General features: G+C 45.6%; 1 protein-coding gene across 3 annotated transcripts in view; it reads right to left on the bottom strand.

Annotated features, from left to right (window-relative positions):
• Positions 1-12,406, bottom strand: part of CFAP97 (cilia and flagella associated protein 97) — a 40,612-nt gene that overhangs the window by 22,196 nt on the left and 6,010 nt on the right. For all 3 annotated transcript variants that reach the window (XM_019534692.1, XM_019534693.1, XM_019534694.1), the window contains exons 2-3: positions 2,697-3,599; positions 2,524-2,595 (exon numbers count right to left, since the gene is read on the bottom strand). In XM_019534692.1, coding sequence (XP_019390237.1) covers positions 2,524-2,595; positions 2,697-3,567 — 943 coding nt within the window. In that variant the 5' untranslated portion in view covers positions 3,568-3,599. The remainder of the gene's footprint in view (positions 1-2,523; positions 2,596-2,696; positions 3,600-12,406) is intronic.

Genomic DNA, 12,406 nt, shown 5'->3' on the forward strand with positions numbered 1-12,406 from the left:
CAGATTGAGGCAGAAGGAGAAAACACTATCTGGGGGCACATCTCCCCAGCAGGTAAGTCTGTAAGGGAAGGGGTGGAGGGAGGTGGGCAGGTCAAGGCCCCAGCCCTAGCCCCACTCCCTCTCTCACCACTGGGGCCTTGATCTGCTCCCCACCCCCAACAGCAGTGAGCGAGGCTGGAGCAGGGGCAGGGTGGGACAGAGCCATGAGCAGCTCACCTGGGGGAAGGGTATGTAGGGGGAGAAGGCAACCTGGGAGGGCACAGGGGGTGGGTGGGAACCGCATGCCCCAGGAATTGCATGGGGCAGGGCACACTGGGCTGCAGCCCCCAGCCTCCAAAAGGAACAGCCTGGCACCGCCTCCCAGCCCCTTCCCACCCCCCAGGCATGGGGCTGCATGCTGTGGATCTATACTGGGGAGGGCAGGCTGCCACTGCGGGCTGGGAGGTGGTGCCGGGCTGTTCTCGGCAGAGGCTGGGGCAGTGCTGCTATTGGGCAGAGCAGTGGTACCGCTGGGAGAGGGTTGGGAAGGCTACAGTGAAATTTCAGGTGGCTGCAGGCCCCCATAGCCCTGCTCCCAGTGCTGCCACCTGGCTGGATAGCAGTGTGGCCCCAGCCTCCACCAGGAACAGCCCGGCCTCAGCTGGCAGCTGCAGCCCGCCTGGCCCAATTCCAGGGGCATGTGCTGCCCCCCCCATGCCCTCCTGGGGTGTGTGCTCCCTGGATGAGCCGTTCATGGCTCCATCCCACCCCATCTCTGCAGGGCCTGCCCCTGCTCCAGCCCCACTCCCTCTCACCACTGCTGCAGCCACCTTTGCTGCCCCACATTTTGGGAGAGACATGCCCCCCAATCTGTACACTGCAGAAGCAGCTCCTGCTGCAGCTGGCCTGGGAGCAGTTGGATGCATATGGTGTCAGGCCACTCCTAGGCCAGTTGCAGCAGGGCTTGAGGCGCAAGCCTAGCCTGCAGTGGGAAATGCCTCCGCCAGGCCCAGATGGGGGGCACATGCCCCCTGAAGACTCCGCCAGAGTATACACAACAGTGGGAGCCCCCCCTGCCCCTGAATGAATGCCCAGGCTCAATTGTCCCACCACCTGCCCAACGCCCCACTTCCTGGGCAGCTCCTGAACTCTGTCCCTCAACATGGTGGCCTTGATCTGGCCCCTGCCTCTTCCCTTCCCCAACAACTGACTTGCTGGGCTGGGGGGGTGCACACACACATGCATGCACATATTCAGCCCGACCCCTGCCCTTCCCCAGCCCAGGATCACAAGAGGCTCTGGGATCAACGGATCAATCCCGATCGACTGGTTGGTGACCACTGACATAGGGATTAGCAGACTTTTTTTTTTTTTTTTTTTTTTTAAATCAAGATAGCCTGCTTTGATCATTGTTCAGTTTTTATTGCTTTCAATGTAGTCTACAAAAGATAACAGTGTTATTTCCTTTTACAGTAGATAAATTTACATTAAAGATATATTTTTAAGGATGTCTTAATTATGGGCTAACCCTACAAGATGCAAAGTGCATTACAAGTCGAGGGTGCTCATACCACTATCAGCATAAAACAACATTGTTGTTCCTTCTACAACATCAGAACCATCAGCTCTAAGAACAAGCAAAAGCACATGTAGAGAGGTAAGTCAAGGCCTTGATGCAATTACATAAATTTCTTTCCACCTTAAAACGAGAAGGTCTTTTAAACTGAGAACACTATTAGCCCACATATCTCACTACAAAATAATGCCTGACCACAAGATGAAAAGCAGACAGAAACCACTGGACAAAAATCTGCTAGGCTCCACATGGACATATAAACATGGATCAGCCAATGCCCTCCAACTCACTGAGGATTATGAAGAATAGAATGGTGAGACAGACACAGGACTCTCTTATACCCATTCCAATAACAGTAAAGACATTTCATAAACCTGCTGAGGAAAAGCTATAATTCAATTCTATTGCCAAAGCTATTTTTATAAATGTTTTCATGATATTAGTATATTTTAACTCAGAAATGTAATTAGTTATTTAAAATTCATTTTGTTTAGTTATAACAAGGGTACAAAAAGTTCAAATGCATGTGTATATTTGCATTCTAATTTACAGTAGTGGGTAGTTTTTGCTGGCCTTTTAAAGTCTTGATTATCTATACTTTGACATATATCTTACTGGAAGTGTTTCTGTTTTTAAAGACAATTACTAGTATTTGCTATTTAATGCATCATGGTTTAATAAATTCAAGTATAATTATAATAGATATGTGAAGACATCAAATTTTATTATGGGATTTATGACATCCTCATTTATCACCCTTACCCTTAAGAGTTTGTTATGAGAGCAACTCCAATACCGCACTCCTGTCAGAGTGGTATTTACATTCACATACATAAAAACTCAAGGCAACTTTAAAATTAGTACTGTTTGTAGTGGTTGGGCTGAGCCCAGGTTTAAAAGATAAGTGTGTATAAAACCCACTCATTAACTATGTATATAAATTAGTAAATATTGAAAAGAAAAATCACCTTTCAAAAGCTGATTCAAGTCCATAGCATCATGCAAAACCTTTCGATTATATCTGCGATCAATCTCGGAATCTAGTAAAAAAGATACAGATGTCAGACTGGGTTTCATTTTTGTCCCTCTAGTTTGGTAGGCTCTACAAATTTTGTACTGTATTTAAATTTCTCAGAATTACCATATAGTTCTTGGCTCACATTTTCCTGTCGTTTTATTTTCAGTTTCTTGTCATTTGATGCTGCGAGTTCAAAAGACTGGATAGGACTGATGTCTGGTGTTGACAGAGGAGTAACGTCAGTCACTGTATCTTCAGACTCCTCCGTGTAGTCACCAAGCTTCGGTTTTAATTCCACTGATTTTACTCCTGATTTGAACTTTTGCTGTGGAGACAGAAGAGCCAAGGTACATGTATTTCTCTTTGAAGAGGAGTGGGATGAATCCGATATGCAGCTGTCAGAATCTGTATCTGAACAATCTGTATCTGCACTTGAGGAGGAGGAGGAGGAGGAGGAGGAGGAGGAGGAAGAGGAAGAGGAGGAGGAAGAGGAGCTGATATTGGTATATTTTTTGTTAACTTTCTTTATGCCACTAGACTGCTTTGCCGATTTAGGTCTAACCCTTTGTTTTTTGCCATCATCACTACTGTCCTCTTCATCTGTGTAATAGTCTTCTTCACCTTCTTTAACTATTTTGGGGATTCCAGCTGGAATGTTTTCCTGTATTCTACTTGTTGCAGATATTCTCCCAGAGGTACCTGCATTCTCTGAATCAGGAGAAAGTGACAATGAAGAAGCATTCCCAGGATGGTCAGTGTCACCATCTACACACTGCTCCTTCACCAAAGATCTCTGTTTCTCTTCACTTTCCTCATTAGGACAGGAGTCTTCTCTTGATTTGGTTTCTGATGCCAAGTCTGATGATGCTACATGTGTACCTACTTTTCCTATGAGCTCACTATTTTCTTCATTTTTCTTTGGTGCTTCTTCAAAATCACTATCAAAGAATGAATGGTCCACTTCACCCTCTGACACATCTTCATATCGGTCCATTTCAAAATTATTTTAGTGTCTAAAATCTGGTCCTACAAATGAAAGAAAGGATTTTCAAAAATTTACAAAAAACACATGAAAGCATACCTTGAGTATGAATTCTATTATATTTCTATTTGAGTAGTAATATGAACCATGGTACTGCTCTGTAGTTAACCATGCCACCATGGTTCACTATATACCTTTTTCACCTACTGTATGATTTCTAGATAAGAAACCAAGATATTTTGATTTAACAACATACATTGTCACTATTAAAGATAATGTGGCTTTTTCTCTCTCCCCTCTTTCAGCGAAAAGAAAATTCTCCTAACATTTTTTGTAGTTAAAAGGTTCTTTCAATCATAATGAAAATGTCTGACTTTTTATCCCACCAACTCTGGAACTACCTTGTTGCAATAATTTTAGACATTGTAGTTAGAGAATAAAATACCCAATGAATACATGGCAGTCACATTTCAGCTGTCAGTGGGGACCTCCAGCTCAAGGCTCCCTATCCTATCTTGTAACACACAAATCTCCTCCGTGAATCGGACAAAAATTCACTCTCACCACTGAGTTATACACAGACTAACTAATAAAACTAAAACAAATTCTGTTGGCATTTTTTGCTGCTGTCAACTGGTTATACATAAGCATTGTTAGAACTGGAAGTTATTAAGTTTGACTCAGCACTAAAAAGTAAACCCAACTAGTTCCCTGCTTCATACGCTTTTTGATTTACTGAGTTCCTCAGGGCCTATTGTTCTCAGCTCTCTTTACACTTTTCAGCTTCTGTGACATTTCAGAGTTTTAAATCATGAATTCCTATATGCAAAGAGATGGATTACATGAAACGTATGAACTTATGACTTAAATGGATGAACTTGGTGGGGGACAGAGGGATCAATCTGCTGACCTCACCCGTTGTCTCAGGAAGTCTGCTGCTTGCCCAGAGCCCAAATCCAAGATGTCACAGAGGTATTACAGAGACTCATCTGGCTCCCTGACTATTACCTCATGCTGCTCATCCATGTGGGCACCAATGATACTGCCAGGGGAAACCCTAATTAGATCACAAGTGACTACAGGGCTCTGGGTGCAAGGGTGAAGGGGACAGGGGTTCAGGTGGTGTTCTCTTTGATCCTTCCAGTCAGGGGAAAGGGCCAGGGCAGGAGTGGGTACATCCTGCAGATCAATGCCTGGCTGCATAGGTTGTGTCGCCAGCAGGGCTTTGCCTTCTCTGACCATGGGATGATGTTCCAAGAAGAAAGATTGCTGGGAAAAGATGGGATCTACCTGACAAAGAGAGGTAAGGGCATCTTTGCAGACAGGCTGGCTAACTTACTGAGGAGGAATTTAAACTAGGTTCACTGGGGGATGGAGGCCAAAGCCCTGATATAAGTAGGTGACCTGGAGGAAGCAACAAGCAGGAAGGGGCAACAGGGAGATGTTCTCATTCTTCAGAAGAAATGCCTGTACACAAATGTACAGAGCCTGGGAAACAAGCAGGGAAAACTGGAAGTTCCTGCAGTCACAAAACTATGATATGATTTAAATAGCAGACTTGGTGGGAGTTCGCATGACTGGAGCTCTGTCATGGATGGGTTCAAACTATTCAGGAATGACAGGTAGGGGAGAAGAGGAGGAGGAGATGCACTTCATGTAAAAGATCCATGTGATTGCTCAGAGCTCCAATATGAGACTGGAGATAGGCCTGTTGAAAATCTCTTGGTTAAGGTCAGAAGAGAGAACAACAAGGGTGATGTTGTGGTGGAGGTCCTCTATAGACTGCACCAGAAGGATGTGGTGGATGTGGCTTTCTTCAAACAGCTAGGGAAAGCTTTCCCATCAGAGGCCCTGGTTCTCATGGGGGACGTCTATCACCCTGAAATCTGTTGCAAAGGCAATACAGCAGTGTGCAGGCAATCCAGGAAGTTTCTAGAGAGTGTTGGGGACAAGTACCTCGTGCAGGTGCTGGAGTGGCCAACTAGAGGCTGTGCTCTTCTTGACCTGCTGCTCACAAACATGGAAGAATTGGTGGAGTGTACTAGTAGATGGCAACTTGGGCAGCAGCAACCACAAGATGATTGAGTTCAGGATCCTGAGGAAAAGAAGGATGGAGAGTAGCAAGTAGGGACCCCGGACATCAGAAAAGCAGACTTCAACTCAGGAAATTCATGGGCAGGATCCCCTGGGAAGCCAAACCGAGGGGGAGAGGAGTCCAGCGGAGCCGGCTATACTTTAAAGAAGCCTTATGGCGAGCACAGGAACAAACCATCCTGATGTGCAGGAAGACTAGCAAGCATGGCAGACCAGTTCAGCTTAGCAGGGAACTCTTCAGTAAACTAAATCACAAAAAGGAAGCTTATAAGAAGTGGAAACTTAAGCAAACAACTAGGGAGGAGTATGAGAGTACTGTTCTGGCATGCAGGGATGAAGTCAGGAAGGTCAACATGCAACTGGAGTTGCAGTTAGCAAGGCATGTGAAGGGCAACAAGAAGTTTCTACAAGTATGTCAGTAAGAAGAGGAAGATCAGGGAAAGTGTGGGTCCTTTACTGAATGGGGGAGGCAACCTAGTGACAGAGGACACAGGAAAGGGTGAAGTGTTCAATACCTTCTTCACCTCAGTCTTCACAGGCAAGGTCTGCTCCCAGACTACTGTACCTGGCAACACAGTTTGAGGAGGAGATGCTCAGCCAACAGGGGCAAAAGAGCAGGTTAGGGACTATTAAGAAAAGCTGGACATATACAAGTCCATGGGGCTGGGTGGAATGCACCCAAGGGTGCTGAGGGAGCTGACTGATGTGATTGCAGAGCCACTGGCCATTATCTTTGAAAACTCATGGCTATCAGGAGAGGTCCCAGATGACTGTAAAAGGGCAAACAGTGCCCATATTTAAGAAAGTGGAAAAGGAAGATCCAGGGAGCTACACACTAGCCTCACCTCAGTCCCTGGAAAATCATGGAGCAGATCCTCAAGGAACACATTTCTAAGCACGTTGAGAAGAAGGTGATTAGGAACAGTTAACATGGATTCATCACCTGCAAGTCATGCCTTACCAACCTGCTTGCCTTCTATGATGAGATGACTTGCTCTGTGGTTGCAGGGAGACCAGTGGATGTGGTATACCTAGATTTTAGCAAGGTTTTTGATGTTGTCTCCCACAACATTCTTACAGGCAAGCTAAGGAAATACGGGCTGGATGAATGGATGGTAAGATGGATAGAAAATTAGCTGGAGCATCAGGCTGAGAGGCTCAATGTCTAGCTGGCAGCTGGCATGAAGTGGAGTACCCCCGGGGCTGGTTGTGAGGCCGGTTTTATTCAATATTCTCATCAATGACCTGGAAGATGGCACAGAGTGCACACTCAACAAGTTTGCAGATGACACCAAGCTGGAGGGAGCAGTAGATATGCTGGAGGGGACGGCTAGGATTCAGAGACGTACAAGAAGTGGAGGATTGGGCCAAAAGAAATCTCATGAGGTTCAAACAAGGACAAATGGTAAGCCCTGCACTTTGGATGGAAGAATCCCATGCACCAGTACAGGCTGGGGGCTAACTGGTTGGGCAGCAGTGCTGCAGAAATGGACTTGGGGGATACAGTGGACAAAAAGCTGAATATGAGCCAACAGTCTGGTCTTGTTGCCAAGAAGGCCAACAGCATACTGGGCTACACTGGTAGAAAGCGCTGGGAACAGGTCAAGGGAAGTGATTATTTCCCTCTAGTCAGCACTGGTGAGACCACATCTGGAATACTGTGGTCAGTTTTGGGCGCCTAGTACAGAAAGGACATGGACAAATTGGAGAGTCCACTGGAGGGCAATTGAAGTGGTGAGGGCCCTGGGGTACACGACTTCTGAGAAGAGGCTGAGAGAACTGGGCTTGTTTAGTCTAGAGAAAAGACTGTGAGGGGATTTAATAGCAGTCTTCAGCTACCCGAAGGTGGGTTCAAAAGATGATGGAGCCAAACTGTTCTCAGCAGTGGCAGATGACAGAACAAGGAGCAAGAAAAGTTTAGGTTAGAAAATTCTTCCTGACATCTCACTAGGAGGGTAGTAAAACACTAGAACAAGTTACCTGGAAAGGTGGTGGAATCTCTATCCTTGAAGGTTTTTAAGAAACGGATAGACAAAGCCTTGGTTTGGATGATCTAGTTGGGTATGGTCTTCCTTTGAGCAGGGGGCTGGACTAGATGTGATGTCCTGAGGTCCCTTCCAACCCTAATCTTCTATGAATTGGAGCATCAAGAAATCGGAGATTTTGCTGTGATTCTACAGCCCACAAAACCAAGGCAGCTATAGGAGACCCAGTAAGCCAGACATGTCCCCTAAACTTCCTAAGATCTGCAAAGCAAATAAGAAGCAGGGGGAAGACTGTGGAGCAATTAAAAAAAAAAGTCTGAAAAAGAGCTGAACTCCTCCCAGAGCATTAGAAATAAGGACCACAATCAAGACAAAACATTAAATCACTATATCTGCTGCAGGAGTTTCGCTCATATGCATTTTTTTCTTTAGCAATCTCTTTTATTAGACCAACTAGATTTCTGCAAAAATTTTCTTTTATTGCAATTAAAGATTTTTTTTTGCAAAAATCTAGTTAGTCTAATAAAAGATGTCACCTCTACTACGAGTTCTGATTCCTTTTGCCTCTAGACCAGTATGGATACAACCTGGATACCTTCATGCCATCTATGACACCCAGCCTCCAAATGCACTCTTAAAAAAGAAATGTAATGGCAAAACACTTTGGTATATTAACAACTTTATAAATAAATATTTAAAAGATGAAAAGCGATGGCTACTTTATATTTAATAAATATTTAAAAAACAGGATATGTAAAAGCTCATATTCAATAGTCCCAAAACAACTTGAATTGAGATTCCTTTTTATTTACAGACAGCTTTCATATGATAGATGCCCATCTTGCTGGGGTCATGTGACCCCAGCTGTCTTTCCTGCCCACGTGCAGGGGGACCAAACCCAATGATTTGGGTACCCCTGCACCTTGACAGGTGTGCTGCCCCCGGTCACCATCTTGGGACCAATGTCCGGAGCAAGCACAGGCAGCTCCAGGCAGGCCGCAAGCAACTGCACCGTGGGGTGCCAGGCATGGGGCAGGGAGGGGCTGCTTTCTCCCTGCCCCTCCCAGCGCTCAGCACCACCTTGTAACCCAGGCCCACTCTCAGGCTGGCAGTGGGGAGGGTTACAAGCTGGTGCTGAGCACGGGGAAAAGTGGCCCCTTGCCTGCCCTATGGTCAGCGCCCATGCTGCAGCCACCTGCAGCCTGCATGAGGCTGCCTGTGCCTGCTCTGGACAGTTCTGCATGGGCTGCGAGCACCTGCAGCACGGGGCGCCAGCCATCGGGCAGGCGAGGAGCCACCCTTCCCAATGCTCAGGATCAGCTTCTTCCCTGCCGGCAAGCAGGGGGTCAGGACTGTCTGCTGCCATCTGCCTGTACTGTGGGACTGGGGGGCACTGGGTGTGAGCAGGCAGGGAGCCAGTGGGAGCACAGGGCCCCCATCGGTGTCCTGGGGCCAGTGCCAGTGGGGCTCAGACCAGGGTGGCAGGAGCGCAGGGTCCCAGCTGGCAGGGGCTCTATGGAGCCAAGCCAGCTCCCCCCTCCCTGCTGGTGCAACCCAGCTCAGCTCCACAGACCCCTGCCAGCCTGTGCCCTACTCTGGGCCCCATCTGTGCTGGCCCTGGGACATTGGTCCCAAGATGGTGACCAGGGGGCAGGGCACCTGTCAACGGGCAGGGCTACCCATACGGCCTTTGACAACCTGCCAAAACTGGGTAAGCGGCCCTCAACCCAAAATAATTGCCCATCCCTATTCTAAAAAGTTGTGCGCAAGAGGCCCTTGACAGCTCACCAAAGCACATTAAATGGCCCTCCAGCCAAAATAACTGCCCACCCTGATTTAACCCACCACATCTGCCACACAGTATGGTTACTGAAAATGTCAAAACCCATGGCTGAGAGAATTCAGACCTTCCTGTCTCAAAAACACATACCCTGAATATTTGAACTACAGAAGAATTATTTTTAGCAATAAAAACAGTTCAAACACATTTCCACAATCCTGTCTTACTCAAGAGACTGTGGCGGTAACACATTATCATTCAGAACATTGCTAGTATCACTCAGAAAATCACTCTCTTCCATTCTTCAGGCTAAATCTCTCAAATACTTTAATCTTCATATTAAGAACAGATGCCATTGGTCACCTTTTCCACCACTCTTCTTGGGTACTTCCAGACTAAACATTAATTGAATTTCATACCATCATTAAAACAAATGAGAACAGTCTAAGTTGGAGATTTTTATTTTATTTTATGCTCTCACCCACCTAAGACACATACCTTTAGACAAACAGGATCAACATATTGTAGGTAACCAGGAATTTTTCAGAGACAGTAACCTAATTAAACATACTATTTTTTAGTAAGACTTTATGTGAAATACACATTTTCATTCATGTTTCAACTGTTAGACTATAGAAATAAGTCAAATTCTGCAGTCGTAGTAAAAATGTGACTAAACCCCAGTCCGTATCCCAGATCTCCAATGTTAATAGCTATTAAAAGAAAATATTCTTGCTGGTGTATACTTGTCCATCCAACCATCAACTTCTTACCAAACATCAAATGTTTATACAAGCCTGTATCTTGGGAACCCAGTAAATAGTCAATGAAAAATTCAATGAGAGTACAGTAAAGTCATGCTCATTAAATTCTTGTTGGACCAGAGCTCTACGCAATATCCTCAAATTATACATCAACCAGTTGCTCATCCTAACAATTAGTAAGAAACAATAATCTTCTACCAGCTCCCAAGTTTTAACAAAAAGAAACAAAATCTCATCCAGACTAGTTTCTGAAGTATTTTTATAGTTTTAACTGCACAAATGTAGCAAGTTTTTCATATATCTGTCACCTGCCTTACCCCTCAGAAGATCAATTTGGAGGTGGGATCCACTAATGGATCCCCCTGGATATCTGGCATAATATTAAACATTACCAAAGTGAGGCGTAATCTTAAACAACTGATGTGTGCCTGAAACCTAATATTCACCGTAACTAAATTATTTGTGTGATTATACATTACTTTTCCATAATATTGTTTAAAACCTTTGTGAAGTATATGACAACAAAAAGCATCCAAGCTACCATATTTTCTAACATACAACACCCTCTCCCAAAAACCCCAAACCCCAACAACTTAGGATGCATGTATTAAGCAGGAAAACTTTTCTTTGCTGAAAAGGTAGCATGCCTGGAGACACTGTGCATGATATGCAGCTGCCAAGATGGCCCAGCAAGCTGAAGGGGCAGACTCCTGTGTTAAACCTCCAGACAAAGCTATTGACTAACCACTGTAGCTTGCGTTTAAAGCAGAAAGTGAGCTGCTGGTAGTATCTTGATGAGACCTGTGATGTGGAAAACTTTATTTACAGGAACTTATACGAAGAACTACTTACATTAGAGAAATAACAGTCTTGCCACTGCCCTTACAAGGGTCTGGGTCCTAACCATTTGTGACAAAGTCCTCCTGGGAACAGAGACACAATTCTACATCAGGCAACTGGCAATGGGCAACACTGCCATTGCTCACTAGTCCAAATTTCTAGACCTAGGGGGAGCCCTGTTGGCCAGATAACAAGGCCCCATGCGCCAGCAATGATCTGTAGGCCAGCAATGGTCTGCCAAATATTTGGAAACACTGTTCTATGGTATTTCAACAGGAAAAGGGATTAGTTAAGTTTCTTGAAAGGATAAATCTGATCATCCCTCTGAGGCTTTGTATTAGACTGATCAAAACTGAAATACAGAAGGTAGCACATTGAAACTCCTGGCACACATTCATTTAAAGGCTGGATGCACAATTCTAGAATTGGTATCAGATCCCAATCATATCACTACTACTTGCTAGTACAGAGGGAATCCAGGATCAGAATCAGGATACTAAGCTCCCGGTGCACCAGAAAATTGAAAGCTGGATGCCCTGTGAACTCAGGCTTTATGGTGGGGGGGACCATGCCATAAGTTCAGTTCAAGGCACAATGGAAACCAACCATGAAATTACTACACATTTTTGTAGAATAATTTTCTGGTTGATTTTACATTTTGTGGCAGCATTAATGGCCTGAACATTTACCATTGGGATACCATTTAACACCAAGGTTCCCTCCAAGGTATATGCCATGCACAAGTAAAAATCTTGCCACACACAAACTTTTTAACACCCGCCTAAAGGAGCTGGGCACAGAGTGCGCTGGAGGCACCAAGGCCGGCGTGGAACACTTACCAAAGGTAAGCTCCTCACCAGAGGACTGGAAGAGGGCCAACATGGTTCCCATCTTCAAAAAAGGGAGGAAGGAGGACCCAGGAAACTATAGGCCAGTTAGTCTTACCTCAATCCTGGGCAAGCTTTTTGAGAAAATTATTCTGGCACATGTGCACGAGGGGCCAGTGGGGGATGTTATGCTTAGGGACAATCAACACAGGTTCATCAGAGGCAGGTCCTGTCAGACCAATCTGGTGACCTTCTATGACCAGGTCACCAAATCTTTAGATGAAGGGGTAGCAGTGGATGTAGTCTTTCTGGATTTTAGGAAGGCCTTCGACACTGTCTCTCACCCCATTCTCATTAAAAAACTGGGGAACTGTGGTGTAGACACCTACACAGACAAATGGGTCGCCAACTGCCTGGAGGGTTGCACCCAGAGAGTGGTGGTGGATGGGTCATTTTCAGCCTGGAGGGATGTGGGCAGTGGGGTTCCGCAGGGCTCGGTCCTCGGGCCCGCACTGTTCAACATCTTCATCAGTGACTTGGACGAGGGGGTAAAAAGCACCC

This window comes from Crocodylus porosus, unplaced genomic scaffold (assembly GCF_001723895.1).
Source record: "Crocodylus porosus isolate Cpor-Errol unplaced genomic scaffold, CroPor_comp1, whole genome shotgun sequence".
Classification (NCBI taxonomy): domain Eukaryota; kingdom Metazoa; phylum Chordata; order Crocodylia; family Crocodylidae; genus Crocodylus; species Crocodylus porosus.